The following is a 24,665-nucleotide window of genomic DNA, read 5'->3' as shown; positions in this document are numbered from 1 at the left end:
GTTTCTGGTAATCATAGTGAAACCATTTCTTTTTTAATTTTTCGTTCACCTTTTACACCTGTTGTTTTGGGCCATCCCTGGCTAGTTTGTCATAATCCTTCCATTAATTGGTCTAGTAATTCTATCCTCTCCTGGAACGTCTCTTGTCATGTGAAATGTTTAATGTCTGCTATCCCTCCTGTTTCCTCTGTCTCTTCTTCACAGGAGGAGCCTGGTGATTTGACAGGGGTGCCGGAGGAATATCACGATCTGCGCACGGTGTTCAGTCGGTCCAGGGCCACCTCTCTTCCTCCACACCGGTCGTATGATTGTAGTATTGATCTCCTTCCGGGAACCACCCCCCCCCGGGGTAGACTATACTCTCTGTCGGCTCCCGAACGTAAGGCTCTCGAAGATTATTTGTCTGTAGCTCTTGACGCCGGTACCATAGTCCCCTCCTCCTCTCCCGCCGGAGCGGGGTTTTTTTTTGTCAAGAAGAAGGACGGGTCTCTGCGCCCCTGCATAGATTATCGAGGGCTGAATGACATAACAGTGAAGAATCGTTATCCGCTTCCTCTTATGTCTTCAGCCTTCGAGATCCTGCAGGGAGCCAGGTTTTTCACTAAGTTGGACCTTCGTAACGCTTACCATCTCGTGCGCATCAGGGAGGGGGACGAGTGGAAGACGGCGTTTAACACTCCGTTAGGGCACTTTGAATACCGGGTTCTTCCTTTCGGCCTCGCTAACGCTCCAGCTGTCTTTCAGGCATTAGTCAATGATGTCCTGAGAGACATGCTGAACATCTTTGTTTTCGTTTACCTTGACGATATCCTGATTTTTTCACCGTCACTCCAGATTCATGTTCAGCACGTTCGACGTGTCCTCCAGCGCCTTTTAGAGAATTGTCTTTTTGTGAAGGCTGAGAAGTGCACTTTTCATGCCTCCTCCGTCACATTTCTCGGTTCTGTTATTTCCGCTGAAGGCATTAAGATGGATCCCGCTAAGGTCCAAGCTGTCATTGATTGGCCCGTCCCTAAGTCACGCGTCGAGCTGCAGCGCTTTCTCGGCTTCGCGAACTTCTATCGTCGTTTCATCCGTAATTTCGGTCAGGTGGCAGCTCCTCTCACAGCCCTTACTTCTGTCAAGACGTGCTTTAAGTGGTCCGTTTCCGCCCAGGGAGCTTTTGATCTCCTCAAGAATCGTTTTACATCCGCTCCTATCCTTGTTACACCTGACGTCTCTAGACAGTTCGTTGTCGAGGTTGACGCGTCAGAGGTGGGAGTGGGAGCCATCCTTTCTCAGCGCTCCCTCTCTGACGACAAGGTCCACCCATGCGCGTATTTTTCTCATCGCCTGTCGCCGTCGGAACGTAACTATGATGTGGGTAACCGCGAACTGCTCGCCATCCGGTTAGCCCTAGGCGAATGGCGACAGTGGTTGGAGGGGGCGACCGTTCCTTTTGTCGTTTGGACTGACCATAGGAACCTTGAGTACATCCGTTCTGCCAAACGACTTAATGCGCGTCAGGCGCGTTGGGCGCTGTTTTTCGCTCGTTTCGAGTTCGTGATTTCTTATCGTCCGGGCTCTAAGAACACCAAGCCTGATGCTTTGTCTCGTCTCTTCAGTTCTTCAGTAGCCTCCACTGACCCCGAGGGGATTCTCCCTGAGGGGCGTGTTGTCGGGTTGACTGTCTGGGGAATTGAGAGGCAGGTAAAGCAAGCACTCACTCAAACTCCGTCGCCGCGCGCTTGTCCTAGGAACCTTCTTTTCGTTCCCGTTCCTACTCGTCTGGCCGTTCTTCAGTGGGCTCACTCTGCCAAGTTAGCCGGCCACCCTGGCGTTCGGGGTACGCTTGCTTCCATTCGCCAGCGTTTCTGGTGGCCCACCCGGGAGCATGACACGCGTCGTTTCGTGGCTGCTTGTTCGGTCTGCGCGCAGACTAAGTCCGGTAACTCTCCTCCTGCCGGCCGTCTCAGGCCGCTTCCTATTCCCTCTCGACCGTGGTCTCACATCGCCTTAGATTTTGTCACCGGACTGCCTTCGTCAGCGGGGAAGACTGTTATTCTTACGGTTGTCGATAGGTTCTCTAAGGCGGCTCATTTCATTCCCCTTGCTAAGCTTCCTTCTGCTAAAGAGACGGCACAAATCATCATCGAGAATGTTTTCAGAATTCATGGCCTTCCGTCAGACGTCGTTTCGGACAGAGGTCCGCAATTCACGTCTCAATTTTGGAGGGAGTTTTGCCGTTTGATTGGGGCTTCCGTCAGTCTCTCTTCCGGCTTTCACCCCCAGTCTAACGGTCAAGCAGAACGGGCCAATCAGACTATTGGTCGCATCTTACGCAGTCTTTCTTTTCGCAACCCTGCGTCTTGGTCAGAACAGCTCCCCTGGGCAGAATACGCCCACAACTCGCTTCCTTCGTCTGCGACCGGGCTATCTCCTTTTCAGAGTAGCCTCGGGTACCAGCCTCCGTTGTTCTCATCTCAGTTCGCCGAGTCCAGCGTCCCATCCGCTCAGGCTTTTGTCCAACGTTGCGAGCGCACCTGGAAGAGGGTCAGGTCTGCACTTTGCCGTTATAGGGCGCAGACTGTGAGAGCTGCTAATAAGCGTAGAACGAAGAGCCCTAGATATTGTCGCGGTCAGAGAGTTTGGCTCTCCACTCAGAACCTTCCCCTTAAGACGGCTTCTCGCAAGTTGACCCCGCGGTTCATTGGTCCATTCCGTATCTCTCAGGTCATTAATCCTGTCGCAGTGCGACTTCTTCTTCCGCGATATCTTCGTCGCGTCCACCCGGTCTTCCATGTCTCCTGTGTTAAGCCCGTTCTTCGCGCCCCCGCTCGTCTTCCCCCCCCCCCCCCCATCCTTGTCGAGGGCGCACCTATCTACAGGGTCCGTAAAATCTTGGACATGCGTCCTCGGGGCCGTGGTCATCAGTACCTAGTTGACTGGGAGGGGTACGGTCCTGAGGAGAGGAGTTGGGTTCCCTCTCGGGACGTGCTGGACCGTGCGCTGATTGATGATTTCCTCCGTTGCCGCCAGGTTTCCTCCTCGAGTGCGCCAGGAGGCGCTCGGTGAGTGGGGGGGTACTGTCATGTACTGTCATGTTGTCTTGTCTCTGTCCTTTCCCTTCACCCTGTCTCCCTCTGCTGGTCGTGTTAGGTTACCTTTTCTCCCCCGCTTTCCCCCAGCTGTTCCTTGTCTCCTCTTGACTACCTCGTCACCCCTTCTCCCACCTGTTCCCCTTTTCCCTCTGATTAGTCCCCTATATCTCTCTCTGTTTTTGTTCCTGTCCTTGTCGGATTCTTGTTTGTTTGTGTCATTCATGCCTGAACCAGACTGCCGTCATGTTTGCTGTAACCTTGTCCTGTCCTGTCGGAATCTGCCGGTCCATCTGAGCCTACCTATGTTTGGTAATTAAAGAAGCTCTGTTTAAGTTGATTCGCTTTTGGGTCCTCATTCACGCACCGTAACAATAATGGTGTACATCTGCTACTCCCACAGAAGTAATCATTTACCCTCAACACAGGAAGCCCTAAGGAATTTTAAAGCCAAAGCTTGCCTTCATCTGTATTCTGTGAGTGTTCATTGCTAATGTGCAAATGCACTCGGCACATTCAGTGCCAAAAGTAACAATTCACACACAGCCAAAAATAGATTACCCGTGATATAAAAACAACCTATGGACAGGATGCCAACAACATGAGGATATGCATACCTTGGCATTCAACTTGCCATTTGAGTGAGTCTCTCTCAGTGCCAGTTAGGTTGGCATAGGAAAACAGTGTCTCACATACAGAGATAGAGTAACCAAAGGCATGACATAGCGAAAAACGCTATAAAAACACAAGTGTCAGTGAGCAAGGCATCTGACAGCTTCTCTGTGCTGTGGCCAGCTGGGATACCAAGTGGGCCGATGGCCCAGACCAGGCACACCAGCATCTGTCTGAGTGAGTGGAGAGGGGTTATCAAAGCCTCCTTCTCTCTGGAACTGGAACGCTGGGGATGGAACACTCAGAGCTGGAAGTTCTGGAACACAGGGGAGAGAATGGAGAACATCAGAACATCCCACAATATGCAAATAGGCAGGTGTAGGCAGGCAAGGAGGGCCAGCGCCCTTTGCCCTGTTCGATCTGATAGGCCCACAATGAAGAGATTATACCCAGGAGCATCTGAATATCTAAAGGAGCCTCATAACTCATAACTGAACTGCCAACATTGTGTAAATGAAAACTTTTGTTGTTCTTTTGCGTGCAGGGAGTTGTTGGAGATGTTGGTGAAAGGGGTCCTCCTGGTCCTGATGGCGACGAGGTAAGATCTACGTCCCTCTTCCTCCTAAAGGGATAGTCCAAGATTTTGGCAATTATGTCCCTTTTCTACTTACACAGTCAGATGAACTCGTAGCTACAATTTTGATGTCTCTGCGTGCATTTGAAGCAAGTCGAAGGTAGTTTCGCAAGCCATTTCTAACTAGCGTTAGCGCAATGACTGGGAGTCTACAGGTGCATCCCAGTCGCTGAGCTAACGTCACTTAGCAATTTCCTTCATACTGCACGCAGAGACCTAGAAATGGTATCCATCAGTTCATCCGACTCTGTGTAAATAGTTGCCAAAATCTCACACTATCCCTTTAAGTCAAATCAAATGTTTCACATGCGCCGAATATCACTTGTGTAGACTTTAAGCTTGCTTAAAATAATAATATAAATGTAAAATAAAATAGTAGCACAAGAGGATTTAAATAAGATACACAAGTACCAGATCCATGTGCAGCGGTAGGAGCTATCTGAGGTCGATAGTACGTGACAGCAGGGGGAAGTTACTAGGCATCAGGATAGATAATAATATGAGTCACATAAAGAACAGAGTAGCAGCAGCAAATGATCAGTGTAAAAGAGTGTAAGTGTGTTTGTGTAATGTGTATGTATGTGTGTGTGTGTGTTTTTGTATGTAGTGTTTGTGAATGTATGTGGGAGTGTCAATGTAGGGTGTGTGAGTGAGTGTGTATATGGTTTGTATATATATATAGTCTAGTGTGTGTGCGTAGGGTCAGTGCAAGATAGAGTCTGTGCAGATAGTTTGGGTACCATTCATTTACTATTTAGCAGTCTGGCTATTAAGCAGTCTTATGGCTTGGGAGGAGAAGCTGTCTCAGAGCCTATTAGTCCGAGAGCCGATGCTGTGGTACCCTTTGCCTGTTTCCGGTTGCCATGTTTGTATACTCTATTCAGTCTCTAGCAAAAAAATCACACTCCAGGAACAATGTTGTGCCCCTCTGCCCTATGTCTTGTGCCCTGCTCTATGACCTTTAGGAGATTAGCTCTGCTGAGCTGAGTTGTGCCATGCACAGTATATAGACAGAGCAATTGTTCTCGTTTGGCCTCCGAAACGCCAGGGTTGACTCAACCGCATGGCTTAGATTAGAACACACTCTCTGGACTGTTTCTCTGGACGTCTGTAGCTCTGGATGAATGAGCTCAGCCCAGGCCCAGCAGTCTGTAACGTTTTAGAGCTCAATGTGTTGAGATGACCTGCAATCCGTTACAATTTTGCAGGGCTGTCTGTGTTGGGCAGATTCCAACAGAACAGCAGGTTACAGGGAATCACTTTATTGAGCTGGCAAAGTATACTGCAGATGAGCAAATCGGGAAACAGATTTTTATTGATTTAAAAAGTTCTGTAAAAGCACTGTTTAATGTATGTAGACTGAGGAGCAACAAAGAAGCGAGTGTGGTTCACAGCACACCATGGTTTGTGTTATGATTAGCTGTGTCTGGGTGTGCCAGACTGCATGATACTGTAATTTGGAGAAAAGCTTTACTATCCTGTGTGTGGCCTGGGCGTGTGTGTATGTCTCTGTGTGTGTGTGTGTGTGCCTGGGTGCATGCGCGTGTTTATGTTCACATGTGTGTCCATTGCTACCCTGTACTCATGATGTTCCTGTGCTGTCCTATAGGGGCCTGCTGGTGGGACTGGCATGGGTGGCTTCCCAGGTCTGAGGGTGAGTGTTACACAACATTACACATCAGCCTTTCTAGGGATTTTTTTCCTAGCCACCGTGCCTCTACATCGGCATTGCTTGCTCTCTGGGGTTTTAGGCTCGATTTCTGTGATAACTTTGTGATAACTGCTGTTTAAAAAAAATAGCTCTAGAAATACATTTGATTAATATCTTTATTCATCTGTCATCTGGTCAAGGTCTAACGTTTTTATTTTTATGTCGTAGATGTTGACGTTCACTACAGCAGTATCTTAGCACCCTCTTTGATTGCAGTGTGCATTCATTCATTTTACATTCATTCATTCTGTTGTGTTTGATTTTGATGCAGTTTGGGGAAGCTGTTGGATTTAGTAGTGTCTGATGCCGTTGATTCCTCTCTACAGTTCTTCTCTCATGCAGATGTAGGCTCTTAATTTGATCACTTGTTGCTCAGAATTGTCCTGCAAAGCAGGAAACACAAACGTGCGTTGTATTTGAGTTTTAAAACGCCTTCTAAAGTGTGTAGATTTTCCCTAAAGAGAAATGCATCAGCCTCTACAAAAATGTCCATGAATTATAATCCACATAATAATTTAGCTCTTCTTGCTGCAGGATTATTTTCCCGCTGTAGAAAACTGGCTCAAATTAAGATCCTACATCTGTATAGTGTATTATATCCACATCAAGCCCAACTTTTTGTCTGTAGATTAGATCAGATGTTTTTGCATAACTGTTTTGTATACTGGAAGAGTAAAAATTCTGATGAATGGGGAATCTGCTCTGACATACTCTGATAAATGGGAATCTCTAACTAGTACCCTTCGTTTCTTGGAGAGGTACTGTGCCAATACTCCAACCAAGGTCATTTGCTTTGAATGGTAACAATATATTCTTCACCCTGCCTACTGTGAAACGCTTAGTACTGTGCTCTGCAGGTCATGACTGTCCTGCCAAAGGTGGATTACCAATATTTGATTAACTTTAAAGACATGGCGGCCTGTCAAGCCCTGAGCTAAGTGAGGGAGAGGGAGAGAGAGAAGACCAAAAGAGGTCCCTCTTTAAATTACGTTCAGCTTATAAAGGCTCCTTCGTAATGCCTTCAGAAGCACTACATAAGTGTTACAAAGCATCTTTAACCATACGTCATGTTTTATAAAGGGTTCATAAATGTGGCACAACTGTGTGTAACTATCACCAATTGTCAAATGTGACTGTGAGACGTGAGACGTGAATATGAGGGGGATTTGTATTTAGCTGAGCCTTGCTAGCTACATTTAGGCTAGCTAGCATTTTTTGTGAAGTCACTGAAATGATCGGAAATAACCATTGAGGTAGCTACAGTATAGAATCTAATTTAACACTTAACTACTACAAACAAATTTAAATAGCAATACATAAAGGTTAACTTATTTGTTTTTCGCTGTCCAGTGGCAGCTCATCACATGATCAGTGTCTCGTCAGCAACACTAAGAAAGTACTTCCGGGACACTTAAATGTGTCAATAACTATTAATGATCTATACAAATAATTATCTAAACATTAATTTAACAATGATTCATATTTGTTCATGTTTAAGTGACATTTGCATTAAATGTGGATTTAGAAACATGTACCAATGTCAAATAAATGCCCTCAATACAAATGACTGTATATAGAGTTGAAGTCGGAAGTTTACATACACCTTAGCCAAATACATTTAAACTCAGTTTTTCACAATTCCTGTCATTTAATCCTAGTAAAAATTCCCTGTTTTAGGTCAGTTAGGATCACCACTTTATTTTTCAGAATGAGAAATGTCAGAATAATTGTAGAGAGAATGATTTATTTCATCTTTTATTTCTTTCATCACTTTCCCAGTGGGTCAGAAGTTTACCTAGTATTTGGTAGCATTGCCTTTAAATTGTTTAACTTGGGTCAAACGTTTTGGGTAGCCTTCCATAAGCTTCCCACAATAAGTTAGGTGAATTTTGGCCCATTCCTCCAGACAGAGCTGGTGTAACTGAGTCAGGTTTTGTCGGCCTCCTTGCTCGCACACGCTTTTTCAGTTCTGCCCACAAATGTTCTATAGGATTAAGGTCAGGGCTTTGTGATGGCCACTCCAACACCTTGACTTTGTTGTCCTTCAGCCATGTTGCCACAACTTTAGAAGAATGCTTGGGGTCATTGTCCATTTGGAAGACCCATTTGTGACCAAGCTTTAACTTTCTGAATTATGTCTTGAGATGTTGCTTCAATATATCCACATAATTTTCCTCCCTCATGACGCCATCTATTTTGTGAAGTTCACCAGTCCCTCCTGCAGTAAAGCACCCCCACAACATGATGCTGCCACCCCCGTGCTTCACGGTTGGGATGGTGTTCTTCTGCTTGCAAGCATCCCCCTTTTTCCTCCAAACATAACGATGGTCATTATGGCCAAACAGTTCTATTTTTGTTTCATCAGACCAGAAGACATTTCTCCAAAAAGTACGATCTTTGTCCTCATGTGCAATTGCAAACCATAGTCTGGCTTTATTTATGGCAGTTTTGGAGCAGTGGCTTCTTCCTTGCTGAGCGGCCTTTCAGGTTATGTCGATATAGGACTCGTTTTACTGTGGATATAGATACTTTTGTACCTGTATCCTCAAACATCTTCTCAAGGTCCTTTGCTGTTGTTCTGGGATTGATTTGCACTTTTCGCACCAAGTACGTTCATCTCTAGGAGACAGAATACGCCTCCTTCCTGAGCGGTATGACGGCTGCGTGATCCCATGGTGTTTATACTTGCATACTATTGTTTGTACAGATCAACATGGTACCTACAGGCATTTGGAAATTGCTCCCAAGGATGAACCAGGCTTGTAGAGGTCTACAGGGTTTTTTCTGAGGTTTTGGCTGATTTCTTCTGATTTCCCCATGATGTCAAGAGTTTAAAGGTAGGCCTTGAAATATATCCACATGTACACCTCTAATTGACTTAGATGATATCAGTTAGCCTATCAGAAGCTTCTAAAGCCATGACATCATTTCCTGGAATTTTCCAAGCTGTTTAAAGGCACAGTCAACTTAGTGTATGTTAACTTCTGACCAATTGGAATTGTGATACAGTGAATTATAAGTGAAATAATCTGTCTGTAAACAATTGTTGGAAAAATTACTTGTGTCTTGCACAAAGTAGATGTCCTAACTAACTTGCCAAAACTATAGTTTGTTAACATGAAGTGTGTGCAGTGGTGGTAAACTCCCGACTTCAACTGTATGGAATACATATTGTCTTAGAGCAAGAACTATTCTCGGTGCCACAGTAAAAGTATAGCAGGGAATACTGTAGGGTCTGTAGAATGTATATCTGGTGTCATTTCAAGGGGCTCTGAATAATACAGAGTTTTGCTGACCTTTTAGTCCACCCATTCCATTGGTTGCTGAATCACATCACATGTGCGCTTACTGCAGAAAACCTGCTAACCAAACAACAGTACATGGGCATTCTCACTGAATTAAATGGCAACTACACGCAAAAATGTTTTTAGATTTTTCCCAGACCTTTTTTTCAGGAAATCCAAAACCTGGAAGTAGGCAATAAAACCTGGAAGTAGGCAATAAAATGTAACAGATTTTAAATGGCCCTACCAACATTTTTTGGTACTTTAGTGTGTGTGTCATCCTGCATCACATCATTTTGGGGTAAGTTGAGGTCAGGTCCAATACTGACTATGCACCCAAGAGGTTGGGCCGTCCAATAAATGTTTTAGTAAAATCTAATATAATTTATAACATTTTGCAGACATTTTATCCAAAGCGACTTACAGTACAGTCATTTGTGAAAACATTTTCATGTATGGGTGGTCCCGGGAATCGAACCCAATATCCTGGGGTTGCAATGCTCTACCAAGATGCATGACAGGGTTATAAATGCTTTGTGAAGCCTCAATTTAATATGATTTATAAGGCCTTTATTAAATGGTGCTTATGTCACCCTTTATAAAGCACAGAATTATGTCATATTTGACGTAGTGGGTCATGTCACATTTGACATTGGTGGTTATGTCACACTTTTATGCGATATTTATTAACCTTTTAAAGCATGACATATGGTTATAGATGATTTGTAACACATTTATGTAGTATTTATGAAGGCTTTATGAGGGCTTACTAAGCCTTTACAGGCCTGGGCAACTCCAGTCCTCGGGGGCCTGATTGGTGTCACACTTTTCCACGATCCCTAGCAAACACACCTGATTTAAATTAATTGCATTCTTAACTGAAGATCAGGATTAGTTGATTATTGGAGTCAGCTGTGTTAGCTGGGGCTGGGGATAAAGTGTGACACCAATCAGGCCACAGATGACTGGAGATGCCCAGGCCTGCTATAAGCAGAGAGAGAGAGATAAAGAGAGAGATGGAGAGAGGGAGGAGGGGGGGGGGGGGGTTTAGAGAGCCTGTCCTAGTGCTGTCTCCTGAGAGGGAGAGAGAGTGGGATGAGTGAAAGCAGCTCTTCTCTAAACTCATACATACTCCCATGCCATTTTAAGTAATCAAAACATGTCAAAGTGTCCATCCAGGCCATATAAACAGTATAGTGTTGCACCGTAATGATACAGTGCCTTGCGAAAGTATTCGGCCCCCTTGAACTTTGCGACCTTTTGCCACATTTCAGGCTTCAAACATAAAGATATAAAACTGTATTGTTTTGTGAAGAATCAACAACAAGTGGGACACAATCATGAAGTGGAACGACATTTATTGTATATTTAAAACTTTTTTAACAAATCAAAAACTGAAAAATTGGGCGTGCAAAATTATTCAGCCCCTTTACTTTCAGTGCAACAAACTCTCTCCAGAAGTTCAGTGAGGATCTCTGAATGATCCAATGTTTACCTAAATGACTAATGATGATAAATACAATCCACCTGTGTGTAATCAAGTCTCCGTATAAATGCACCTGCACTGTGATAGTCTCAGAGGTCCGTTAAATGCGCAGAGAGCATCATGAAGAACAAGGAACACACCAGGCAGGTCCGAGATACTGTTGTGAAGAAGTTTAAAGCCGGATTTGGATACAAAAAGATTTCCCAAGCTTTAAACATCCCAAGGAGCACTGTGCAAGCGATAATATTGAAATGGAAGGAGTATCAGACCACTGCAAATCTACCAAGACCTGGCGGTCCCTCTAAACTTTCAGCTCATACAAGGAGAAGACTGATCAGAGATGCAGCCAAGAGGCCCATGATCACTCTGGATGAACTGCAGAGATCTACAGCTGAGGTGGGAGACTCTGTCCATAGGACAACAATCAGTCGTATATTGCACAAATCTGGCCTTTATGGAAGAGTGGCAAGAAGAAAGCCATTTCTTAAAGATATCCATAAAAAGTGTCGTTTAAAGTTTGCCACAAGCCACCTGGGAGACACACCAAACGTGGAAGAAGGTGCTCTGGTCAGATGAAACCAAAATTGAACTTTTTGGCAACAATGCAAAACGTTATGTTTGGCGTAAAAGCAACACAGCTCATCACCCTGAACACACCATCCCCACTGTCAAACATGGTGGTGGCAGCATCATGGTTTGGGCCTGCTTTTCTTCAGCAGGGACAGGGAAGATGGTTAAAATTGATGGGAAGATGGATGGAGCCAAATACAGGACCATTCTGGAAGAAAACCTGATGGAGTCTGCAAAAGACCTGAGACTGGGACGGAGATTTGTCTTCCAACAAGACAATGATCCAAAACATAAAGCAAAAGCTACAATGGAATGGTTCAAAAATAAACATATCCAGGTGTTAGAATAGCCAAGTCAAAGTCCCGACCTGAATCCAATCGAGAATCTGTGGAAAGAACTGAAAACTGCTGTTCACAAATGCTCTCCATCCAACCTCACTGAGCTCGAGCTGTTTTGCAAGGAGGAATGGGAAAAAATGTCAGTCTCTCGATGTGCAAAACTGATAGAGACATACCCCAAGCGACTTACAGCTGTAATCGCAGCAAAAGGTGGCGCTACAAAGTATTAACTTAAGGGGGCTGAATAATTTTGCACGCCCAATGTTTCAGTTTTTGATTTGTTAAAAAAGTTTGAAATATCCAATAAATGTCGTTCCACTTCATGATTGTGTCCCACTTGTTGTTGATTCTTCACAAAAAAATACAGTTTTATATCTTTATGTTTGAAGCCTGAAATGTGGCAAAAGGTCGCAAAGTTCAAGGGGGCGAATACTTTTGCAAGGCACTGTAGATACTGTATTACCTCCCATGACCTAGCCGGTACCCCATCCCTCATACCCCCATAACCCCATGACTTCCATAACCCATTCCTCCCCACGGGGCTGCTGAGGTGAAGTGAGGTTTGGTCCCTGACCCTGGCCCCCCCGGGAAAGCTTTGTTGGCCAGAGCATGGGAGGTTGGGAACCCTCTCTCTCCATCAGACAGATTTACGGGGTCACCACGAGCGGTGCTCAGAGGGATGGAGATTCCTCAACCGTTGCCACGGCATCCGGCCATAACTCAACCGCTACACCTTAACTCAACCGTAACTCAACTGCCACGCCAAGATCCACACAGAGTCTGACTTACCTGAACTACTGTTACAAGATGGCACCCAGGCAGCGTGACTTACGTACCCCGGGAATTTGATCTGACTCAGATGGAGGGCTCTGACCCATCCCTACAAATCAAGCTGTTCTCTGGACAGGGCGTAGCATGGACATGGTCAGGTCAGGCTACTGGAAGTTAGGCCTACCAGGGAAACACAGCCAGCTCTATTCCAGCCGAGACAAAAAAGTTGAGGCAAAACTTGTAGGATATAGATCATCCTGCTCTTATTGCTATTCAACATCACACATATTCTCTTGCATTTTCTATTCCCGGTGTACTGTATGTCTACGACAAAAACTGTTGATGAGTGATCATCTTTGAGAAATAGTTCATGTAAAGTACCTACATTTAGGATAAAGTATTTCCGTGTAATGTATAATCCAGGAAGGGACACATGATGACAGGTCTCGATTTGTTAAACTGAATGGCTGGCTGGTAAAGTTGCCAATTGGATCAATTCCGTTCATGTAGTTACATACTGTGCTCACATATTTATAGGCCATGTTATGTTTTACAGTCACTAATGTATTTTCAATTCAGTACAACATTATTGTAAGTGCAGGTACTTTACGTGAAATATTACTCAAACGTGATCATTTTGAACAGCAGCTCTTCGTCCACGATGTCTCCCTATCTGGAAAGCATCTATGTGGTGTTTGCAAAGACTTCGCCAATGCTTTGTCAAGTCTTTAGAAGTAGTGGTTTGTTTAAAGTGAGACCGAAGTGGGCCTACATTAATGGCTGCCTACAGTATACAGGGCTCTGTCATGTCAGACATTTCGCCCCAGAGGAGAAGCGGTCCCACAGCAGATCCCCATTCAACCCATCCCAACTCTACGAACCCGGGACACTTCCATCATGCTGGAATTAGAATCACATGTCTTCCAGGCATTTGTTACGTGAGAGGAAGCCCAACTAGTGTGGCGACTGATTCCTCATGTCACTCTGCCCCCGGCCCGTGAAGAACTCTTTCAAATTCACATTCCAGACAAATTGGTGGCCTCTCCTCTGCTGATTGATCCACATCTAACTCTCTAGCCCACACTATCACCCCTGCCGTCCTTATGCAGGAGACAGACATGCAGGCCCTCTCCACCACTATTCCTTAATCCTCTCCTTCTGTCCTCCAAAACTCATCTTGTTGCTTCATTTTTCTCCCTTGACTTTTTCCTTGAAGCATCGTGACCTAATTCTGGAGAGCTTCGTTTTAAACAAAGTCGTGGCCGTGAGTCTCGACACTGTTAGATCCTATAGCATGTTCCCACAGTACAGACATGATGGATCAGATCTGCTTGGCGTATGCCATTTTGACTGACAGACTGGGTTGTGTTGTGTGGTTGGTCCTATCCATCATTGTTATTTCTGTGTGGTTGGGTTTCGTGTGTCTTGTCATTAAGCAAAACCTCAGAACACAACCAGTACTGTGGTTGAATGGCTTTCTGCACGGATGCTCATCACCCTGTTTACATACTGTATATGTGAATGCCTGAGTTCCCTTCCCAAATGATGGTGGAATGGGAATCTCTGATTGAGCTGGTGCTGTATGTTTGACACAAAGCCAATCTGTCTATTTTAAACCACACATATAAAACAAACTAGGAAAAATGGTTTTTACCTTTTCTTCCATTGACGTTTTCTCTCCAGGAAAAAGAGAGAGAGAGTGGTGTGTGAAGCTTTGCATTCAGAGCCAAAGGGTAATAAACTCTTAAATGTACACACTAATGGGGCCAACACGCACACGTATCATTTAATGGTACACATTCCATAGGTCTGATGTGTGCAACATATATGATCCTCTGTTACTGTGGCGTTGTGTTCGATTCTTTCAAAGGAATACAGGAATTCACCAATGTGGTTTTCCTGACGTTTCTCTAATCATTGGTTTCTCATGTGGGGAGGGAGAGAGAGGTAGATTAAACCCTCCCGCAGGCAGCAGGTGGTGTCCATCTTATCTGTCGTTCCCCCGTATTGTAGCTGTGTGTGGGATATTGAAGTTTGATTCGCTGGATCAATTGGTTGGCCCTGAGAGGAGAGTGGTGGGGTATCGCCTTACGCCAATTGTCTGTTTTCAGCCCGTAACTTTCATATGCCCTCAGTTGAAAGCATTCTTTATGAAGTGCGTGCGATTTGTCTCCATCCCGCCGTGCCATTAGCCAGGGAGGTTGAGCATCAAACACAAAGTCATACTGAGACCAGATGGACCTCTGCTTTTAAGCCACATGTCCTTAATGACATCGCATTAAGCTCTTTGAGGGGTGCTGGTTGCTCGCCGGATGGAGTTTCCTCAACCGTTGCCAAGGCAGCTTTGTGAAGCCTCACAAAAAAACGGAACTCATCACGAGGGGCCGCAGTGCCTCGTGGGTCTGCGTACCCACATCCATACCCCCAAGTCTACACATTTTTCCATGGGGCGGAGAGAAGATTTTGCGATTTTATAACTAATTTCATGCAATTATACAAATTTTGCCATAGAGTGGAGGTCAATGTTTGCAGTTTTTAATATGATAGCTGATGATCAATGGGCCCCACCCCGGTCGGTAATTCAACCATGCTTACTACAAGTTTAGATAACTGGCCACTTGACTACCTTAACAAACTAAAAAATGTTTGCTGACATGGGCTAATTGAGTGACTGCTGATGCACTACCACATTTCGAAATTGCACCTTGTGCATTCTATTATTTTAACTCTCGACAGCAAGTTGAGGCCCGGACTGATTTCACCCCTGCATTAGGGGCTCCCAGTGGTCTAAGACACTGCATCTCAGTGCAAGAGGTGTCATTGCAGTACCTGGTTCAAATCCAGGCTGCATCCCATCTGGCTGTGATTGGGAGTCCCATAGGGCGGCTCGCAAGTGGGCCCAGCATTGGCCGGGGTAGGCTGTCATTGTAAATAAGAATTTGTTCTTAACTGACTTGCCTAGTTAAACGAAGGTAAAATAAAAAATTAGAACAAAGGACAACTGCTTTCAGTTATTAATCCTCAGCTGCTCTTACCTCTTCTACTAAAGTCTCCAAGGAGGCCCTAATACAACTGATTATTTACCAAACCACTCCGTGTTTTACAACTGCATTCACTTATTCACTCTCAGCTGCTCTTATAGTACCTGTTCTCTGAAGTCCTCATGAATCATAATTTACCACGGTACTTCTCATGTTTTAGAATGTGAAGAAGCCTTACTGGTTTCTGTGACAGCGGCTAAAAGTAGGAGGAAGCAAAGGTATCTGTCCAAGTGTACAGGCTGGCTCTGATGAAGAGGAGCCGTATCTGTGTGTGTGCGCGTGTGCATTCCTGTGAGTTTGTGCGTGTACTTTATCAGTCCCTGCTGTGTTTGCTGGAGCTGCATTTCTCTCCAGATCTGATGGCAATCCCCTCAAAGCACAGCATTGGGAAACAGAGCCACACTGGTAGGCCAGTAGGCCTGGAACGCATAGAATCACTTACAGAGCTGGCCTTCGGTCCCACACCCTCGGTCAGTATAATTACAATGATTAGAACAATCATTCAGACCCTTTTCCAGCAGCACAGTGTCCGGTCACTCCTACCCTGTCCATGTCACAGCTGGTTAGATGTGATGTTGCAGTTGTGCTTTATTGTCAGCACAGGCACAGCTTGGAAGTCATAATAGGCATTGACTCACAGGAATGTAGTGTTTAGGCCCAGGCGGTAACTGCATGTGTCAAAATAATGGGCTGCGAGTGGGAAACGGATGTATTGGATGTTTCCTGTGGAACATGTCCTTCATTGTCTTGCGCCGTAAATCTGAGCCAGTATAATACATACTGTACACTTGATGAAGTGTGTGTGTTTGTGTGTGTGCTGCGCGCATGCGTGCTGTATCTTACCCTACTCCCCCTTCTCTCCACAGGGAGACCAAGGACCTGAGGGACAGCGAGGACTGACTGGCATAGTGGGAACTATGGTAACTACCCACCCTCTCCTCTCTTTTCCGTTCTCTTCCTCTCTTCCGTTTTCCAGTCAGTCTCTCTGCATCTATCGGTCTCTGTATCGTCCTTTGTTCTCTTTTTCAAAATGGCTGCCACTGAGGACTCCCTCTCCTGTTCCTTCTCTCTATTAGGGCCTGACTGGAAATGCGGGGCTGCCTGGATTGAAAGGTGATAAGGTGATCTAAATATTTATATTATTGTGAATGATCTATCCCAGTGTGTGGATGAGGAGAGTGTGTTTTACATTCAAGTACACAGTGAAGGGAACGGGATGGGAGTAACAGAAGAGAGGAATGAGGATTTGATATGCAGTACAGAACCTAGAGCCTAAGAGAGTTATTCGGCTGTCCCCATAGGAGAACCCTTTAAGAAAAACGTTTTGGTTCCAGGTAGAACCCTTTTGGGTTCCATGTAGAACCCTTTCCACAGAGAGTTCAACATGAAACACAAAAGGGTTCTACCTAGAAGCAAAAAGTTATCCTATGGGTACAGCCGAATAACCCTTTGCGAACCCTTTTTTCTAAGAGTGTACATCTCGGTACAGTATAAACTTGAGAAATAGAGATGTGTTTTTTAAATGTCTTCCCCCTTTCTGGGTCTGTTGTACCCCTGACTATGATTGTTTCCCCCTTTCTGGGTCTGTTGTACCCCTGACTATGATTGTTTCCCCCTTTCTAATGATTATACAGTTCATCAATAAAACTCTTGATCTTGATTGCTGCTTGACTTTGGTAGGATGTATCTCCCATAGGATGGTTTAGATAGACACCTGAACATGGATGGGGAATCAGTGTGTCCCTCCCTGTGTTGTTAACACTGTTCTCCGAGGAGCAAGTTGTTTGTATTATATCTCTGTGTGATGCTGTAACATTCAGGGCGAACCTGGACTAAGGGGGGAACCAGGAAAGATTGGTTACCAAGGTGACAAGGTAGGTTTCCCATCCGTCTGAATATGTTTATTGATTTTAAACTATGCTGGGTCCCTTGCGACACACACACACACACACAGAAAAAAAAGTAAAAGAGAGGGAGTCAGATAATGAGTGATGGAGGGAATAGGAGCATAAACAAGTGTTGTGTGTTTGTTTGTGTCCCCAGGGTTCTGCTGGCTTACCTGGACCTCCTGGACTCCTTGGGAAAACAGGCCCACCTGTACGTAGTGTGTGTGTGTGTGTGTGTGTGCATGTGCGTGTGCGTGTGCGTGTGTGCGTCACTTAATTAATGTAACGACCCCAGTAAACACCCTGTACCTTTTTAGAGACTTTCACTTTGTTACAAACAGACCATATAACTGTCTGAAACTTTAAACTCTCTGCCTGAAAACGATGATGACAAATTCACGCAACATATTTAGACCATCTGTTGGGTCCTGCATGAGTCGATGACAGGCAACAAGGGAGTATGTTCTATAGTCCTAGCATAGTTTTTTTTTTTTTTTTACACTGAATTAGTATTTTTAACATAGAAAGCTAAAACCTGCACAGTTTGGCATAGTATTAAGTGAATACACCGCAAAGACGCTCCCATATTTTAAAGCTGAAGCTGTCCTATTACGTGTACGCTTCACATCTGCCTGAGCAAGTGTTTGCCCTCCCTGGCATATCCACTTGGGCTGTAGACGCCAGTCAGTCAGCCTCTGTGGCATCACAGCAAGACCATATGATTATTTGTTTTGACAAAAAAAACTCTGATAATACTTGTATTTCCCTTTTGACCCACATTTTAATCGCAGAATATCAAAAGTGGCACATAAACACATGCAGGAACCAATCGGATGCTCGAGGGGCGTTACTGCAGATCCAGGAATACCCACATGCAGGAACGCCCCGAATTGCGGGCCGCAATCACACACCATTGGTCACTGTGGCGTCACAGAAAGACCATATTAATATTTGACAAAACAATACACACTGCCTTCCTTCTCAGAAACATTGGCAACTGTCAAATAGAGTGATAGTGAGGACTTACTACAGAGAAACTGAGATTTTGAGTGCCAAGCTTTTATATGCCTCATGTTGTTTTTGTGCAAAATATACATTATGCATGTGTGGGTGTCTGTGTGTGAGAGTGAAAGAGAAGAAGAGAGAATGATGCTTGGCATTCGTTAAGTAAAAAAAGGTTTTGATGTTTCCAGTATTTGTGTTCATGTTTTCACGTTTCTCTGTTTGACAGGGTAAGATGGGTGACATCGGACCGCAGGGACCTCCCGGCCCACCAGGACCTGAGGTAAGACAACAAACACTGATATCATTAAAGCCGCACTCTGTTAGATGTGTGATATTACAGTCTGTAGCATGCTAATTGAGCTACTGATAATGCTCAGTATTCTATCATAAACGTCTTTCATATAGTGCTATAAATGGTAAAACAAGCAAACCAAGCAAACTGTACCAATCATAAAAACATATCATCCTGATATAAATGTCTGTTCCTACAAAGTGTTGTTTTAGTCAAGTTCAAATTCTTGCTCTGCTGGGACCTTATCGTGCACCTGTCCTATTACCTGTCAGAGATGAGATTGTTTCAAGTTCCAGTTTCAACTTTAGTGTCCCAGAGGGAAATTGGTGGCAGAGATGAGACAGCAGAGATGCTCTATTACCTGTGTTCTGTCCAGAGGACAGGTTGTAAACAGATACACTGGGGAAAATACAACGGGACAGGATGGAAGTCACTGATCCTCCAGTCTAAACACAAACATGACCATAAAACACTATAACTACACGAACACCATAAAACCCTACCAGCCCCACGTCTCGCTCTGTATTTTTACTCTCTAATTAGACCGTGTGTAAAAGCAACTTGGGCACAGGTCCATATTAACTCTAGTTATTGCCTGATAGTGCCTTTGTTTGGCGTCTATCACTAGGGTTGCTCCCAGGTTGTGTCAGCTGAACATACACAAAGAAAGTTACGTCGACACACACACAGATAAGACAGTGTGTAGAAGCGATGGGCACAGGTCCAGTCTAGTGATTTTTTTAATGATATCTACAGTACCAGTCAAAAGTTTGGAAACACCAACTCATTCAAGGGTTTTTCTTTATTTTTACTATTTTCTACACTGTAGAATGATAGTGGAGACATAAAAACTATGAAAAGAACCACACACGGAATCATTTAGTAACCAAAAAAGTGTTCAACAAATCTAAATATATTTTATATTTGAGATTCTTCAAAGTAGCCACCCTTTTCCTTGATGACAGCTTTGAGCACTCTTGGCATTATCTCAACCAGCTTCATGAGGTAGTCACCTGGAATGCATTTTAATTAACAGGTGTGCCTTGTTAAAAGTTCATTTGAGAAATGTCTTTCCTTCTTAATGCATTTAAGCAAATCAGTTGTGTTGTGACAAGGCAGGGGTGGTATGCTGAAGATAGCCCTATTTGGTAAAAGACCAAGTCCATATTATAGCAAGAACAGCTCAAATAAGCAAAGAGAAATGACAGTCCATCATTACTTTAAGACATAAAGGTCAGTCAATCCAGAACATTTCAAGAACTTTGAGCGTTTCTTCAAGTGCAGTCGCAAAAACCATCAAGCACAATGATGAAACTGGCTCTCATGAGGACCACCACAGGAAAGGAAGACCCAGAGTCACCTTTGCTGCAGAGGATAAGTTCATTAGTTACCAGCCTCTGAAATTTCTGCCCAAATAAATGCTTCACAAAGTTCAAGTAACTGACACATCAAAATATCAACTGTTCAGAGGAGACTGCGTGAATCAGACCTTTACGGTCAAATTGCTGCAAAGAAACCATTACTAAAGGACACCAATAATAAGAAGAGACTTGCTTAGGCCAAGAAACATGGGCAATGTGAGACGCAGAGTAGGTGAACAGATGATCTCCGCATGTGTGGTTCCCACCGTGAAGCATGGAGGAGGAGGAGGTGTGATGGTGTGGGGGTGCTTTGCTGGTGACACTGTTAGTGATTTATTTAGAATTCAAGGCACACTTAACAAGGATGGCTACCACAGTATTCTGCAGCGATACGCCACCCAAGTTTAACATGTGCTCTTTATGACAATGTAAAAATGAGGTGAATTCAAACATTTTATACTTCTCAAAAGGCACTGAATTGATGGAACAACCCATCTATTGTTTACATTTTCCCATCCCAAGAGGTTAAATAAAAATAATGACTATGGTAAGTGCCTATTAAGTAACAGGGTTGACCGTAACAGGTTTGACAATTTCAACTTAAATCAGCTGTAAATCCCCTCGTGAAAGGGGGAATGGAAGCTTATGTGCAACAGGGAGTGGCAATTGAATGCAAGCTTCACCAAAAAAAAAGAACACCACAAAACACCAGAAAATGGCCAAAAAGAGTAGAACCAGCTCACCTACTTTTACACTGTCATTTGACGAGTAAATGTTCAATGTTTCTTTTGAAATAAATATTTGAAAAGGAAAAAGTTTCACCATATTAAAATGAGAGTTCAGTTCACTTAACGCAGGTTGGCATTTATTGGAATGGCTCATGTACTGGAGGCAGCGCTGCAGGGTATTCACTAGCTGGCACAGCCACAAAGTCATAAAATCTCATTTTAAACACAATCCTAACCTTAAGCACACGCTAACCTTATGCCTAACCCTAACCTTAAGGCGGCAATCAGCAGTTCAAACAATAACGAAGTTAATTCCCTGGCTCTGTTTTGGTAAAAAAGCTGAGGGATGTGGCTAGAGAAATGTAACCCCTCTCAAATTAAATGACAGAGCTATGGATTCAAGGAATGACCGTCCATGATATGAAAATAGTTTAAACCGTATAGTGTTTGTTTCCATTGACTTTGTTTAAAAACATTGGAGTAAAACAAGTTCATATTTTGGTTTCTGATGGGGTACGGCAGTTGAATTGAGCTTATAAGGTAAGTTATATTCTTCAATAATCAATGGGTTCATATCATTCATTTATGAGTCTAAAAATATATGTAGCAACTGCTGATTGACACTTTACATGTTTTATTTAACTAGGCAGGTCAGTGAAGAACAAAATCTTAATTACAATGGCGGCCTACCCCGGACCAATTGTGCGCTGCCCTATGGGGACTCCAGATTACGGGCAGTTGTGATACAGCCCAGGATCAAACCAGGATCTGTAGTGACACCTCCAGCACTGCAATGTTGTGCCTTGGACTGCTGCGCCACTCAGGAACCTGAAGACCAAAGGGCACATTTTTGTTTTCATAAATTTGTATAAGTATAGTCAAATGTTTTTTTTTTTTACCTTTATTTTTAACTAGGCAAGTCAGTTAAGAACAAATTCTTATTTACAATGACGGCCTACCCCGGCCAAACCCGGACGACGCTGGGCCAATTATGCACCGCCCTATGGGATTCCCAATCACAGCTGGATGTGATACAGCCTGGATTCAAACCAGGGTCTTTAGCGATGACTCTTGCGCTGAGATGCAGTGCCTTAGACCGCTGCACCACTTAGACCACTGCACCACCTTAGACCGCTGCACCACAGTGCCTTAGACCGCTGCACCACCCAGAGAGATTCATCCCAATAAACGTCCACGAGCTCAGGCAAACAAGGTTGGCAGACCTCACTAATCACATGAAATAAATAATAATCTTCAGAAATAACTTTGTCAAAACAACTAAATAACTAGGGCTTTACAATGATGGAAAAACACTTGGAGAAATGTTGGGGTTAAGTTGCTTAAAATCTTTGTAGAAGTCACGGAGGGTGCATGGAGGGACATGTCAAAATTATGAATTTTACACTTTAGAAAGATTCTTTCAAATAAAAAAAATCTGATTGATTAAATTCTCCATGTGGTCTATATTAAAGGACACTATTTAATATAGGCTTTTAAAATTCATCATTGGTGCACAATTTCTACTTAAAATATGAAATGGATGCAAAAAAGCACTCATTTCGTGGAACGACCCAGATAAGCAAACAGATAAGACATAGTATTGAACTTGGGGGACAGAGTCCAACCTGGGAGGACAGGATACACTCGCCAAGCCAACTGAACCATCTGAGAAATACAGTTGTAGCACTTCTTAAATCCATTACAGAAATAGGTCAAGTAAGCTTTCCTTATTCCCTGTGTCACATTGGTTTTGATTTATTCTGTCTAGCATATCTAACAGAGAGGAGATTAGGAAATCACCAGTGAAGGGAATAAACAGATCCATCTTGATGTGTGCATGTCATGTGAAACACGTGTTTTTATCAAACTGAATCCAACAATGGCTCACTTTTTTTATTGTCCATCCAAGAAACGTTAGAACTCTACTTTATGGGTCGTTGTGTTTCACTGTTTGTTGCCTCGTCAAGATCAAAGAGTCCAGAAAGGTTCACTCCATTTAACCCTATTAAAATGCCACACCTGTAAATCTGATGGGTCTCCATCCATTACTCCCTCTCCCCCTCTCCTCCATCAACTCTCCCCCCACCGCTCCCCCACATGTTTTAACTGAGCCAGCCATGCCGTACTGAGGCAGGTGTGTTTGACAGTCTTCACCCAACATCGCTATCCATCACCTCCTTTACAGCATGTTCCGATGAGTCAGTTAAGCCCTGACTCTCTATAAATACGTATTTATTACTGTTACCAACTGTGGCTTACAAAGTGGCTGTGTGCTCTCTGTTCTTATAATTGAGAATCCGTAATCCGTAGTCTATTTAAAAAAAGAGGGTCAGTGGATCCAAATGCATCCCTCTCCCATGACCCTTATCCTGCCACAAATGGCAATGCACATGCATGTAGTCACGCTATGTGAAGCTGGAGACTCATATCTCCCTCACTAGCTTTAAGCACCAGCTGTCAGAGCAGCTCACAGATCACTGCACCTGTACATAGCCCATCTGTAAAAAGCCCATCCAACTACCTCATCCCCATACTGTATTTATTTATTGATCTTGCTCCTTTGCACCCCAGTATCTCTACTTGCACATTCATCTTCTGCACATCTACCATTCCAGTGTTTAATTGCTATATTGTAATTACTTCGCCACCATGGCCTATTTATTGCCTTAACTCCCGTATCCTACCTCATTTGCACACACTGTATATAGACTTTTTCTACTGTATGATTGACTGTATGTTTGTTTTATCCATGTGTAACTGTGTTGTTGTATGTGTCGAACTGCTTTGCTTTATCTTGGCCAAATGTCGAACTTGTTCTCAGCTAGCCTACCTGGTTAAATAAAGGTGAAATAAATAAATAAAATAAAATATGTGGAAATCCTACACTCTTTCTGTACGCAGACATACAGAAACGATGATGTTATAGAATGGAATATAAAGTAATTGTATACATGTAGGTGTGTTCAGGAGTTCAGGTGTGTTGTGCTAGAAAAACGGTGCGGTGTCAAATTTACACGATCACATCAGTCATGTGACTTATGATGTCAATCAAAGAACTAGGTGGCTCCTTTTGAACTCTTTCTTTGTACTCTTGTCTTGTTTTCTCAGGGTTTTCCTGGAGACATCGGTGTGCCAGGTCCCAATGGCCCCCCTGGACCCAAGGTAAATCAAATAAAAAAGAGGCATGAACTGTTTTCACAACTCAACTCTATCCCACCAAAAAATACTTAATCCTCGGTGTGTGTTTTTTTCTCATGAGGGTTAATGTGTATGTTTTCACTAATATCCTGTTCTGGTTCAGGGTCTCCAAGGTGCCAGAGGGCCACAGAGACCACCAGGGCCAAAAGGAATAGAGGTAATAGATGTTTTATTTTTTAAATACTGCACAGACACAACTAAACAAGCAGGTAGCAATCCTGATAATTTGCGTAAAATGAGTTCAATCAAGATAACGTGTTTTGCATTCGAGTATGAAACAGATGCGAGTTCATGGAGTCTGTTCATACTCGGCATTTGAACCTGCCACCAGTATTGAGGCAAACGTTACTAGTTTCAGGCTGCGCTGCCAGGCTCAGGGTGTGTGGAGTGGTCCCAGGGCATGTTCCAAAAGGACTGTATGATGTCATGATTCATCACAGGGTGCTAATAAAAACAAGGCAGGCCAAGCCCGGGAGTTTTCCAGGCAGTAGTGGAAAATAAGAACAGAATTCTTGGCCGTGTGTACAGTACGTACAGTGTTAGTTTTGGCATCCAACTCAACTGTGGTACAGAGTTGGGAGGTCCCGCGCTCTCTCTCTCTCTCTCTCTCTTTCCTGGCACAGAGTATTATTGTATAGCCCGGCAAGAATGCTGTGTAGTTCAATCACTAT

General features: G+C 43.9%; 1 protein-coding gene across 4 annotated transcripts in view; it reads left to right on the top strand.

Annotated features, from left to right (window-relative positions):
* Positions 1–24,665, top strand: part of LOC110521790 (uncharacterized) — a 188,097-nt gene that overhangs the window by 76,923 nt on the left and 86,509 nt on the right. For 3 of the 4 annotated variants that reach the window (XR_016495247.1, XM_036968553.2, XM_090231958.1), the window contains exons 13-21: positions 4,234–4,287; positions 5,933–5,977; positions 16,391–16,444; positions 16,601–16,645; positions 17,345–17,398; positions 17,568–17,621; positions 18,642–18,695; positions 23,905–23,958; positions 24,098–24,151. Coding sequence is in view for 3 of the 4 variants with exons in the window: in XM_036968553.2 (XP_036824448.2) it covers positions 4,234–4,287; positions 5,933–5,977; positions 16,391–16,444; positions 16,601–16,645; positions 17,345–17,398; positions 17,568–17,621; positions 18,642–18,695; positions 23,905–23,958; positions 24,098–24,151 (468 nt within the window). In the remaining variant the exon portion in view is untranslated. Of the gene's footprint in view, positions 1–4,233; positions 4,288–5,932; positions 5,978–16,390; positions 16,445–16,600; positions 16,646–17,344; positions 17,399–17,567; positions 17,622–18,641; positions 18,696–23,904; positions 23,959–24,097; positions 24,152–24,665 lie in introns of those variants that run through there. The other variant, XM_090231959.1, reaches the window with a different exon arrangement.

Source organism: Oncorhynchus mykiss, chromosome 4 (assembly GCF_057628025.1).
Source record: "Oncorhynchus mykiss isolate SJ-2025 chromosome 4, ASM5762802v1, whole genome shotgun sequence".
Lineage (NCBI taxonomy): Eukaryota > Metazoa > Chordata > Actinopteri > Salmoniformes > Salmonidae > Oncorhynchus > Oncorhynchus mykiss.
Note: the sequence above shows the minus strand (reverse complement) of the source record. Positions and strands in the feature narration are given on the sequence as shown.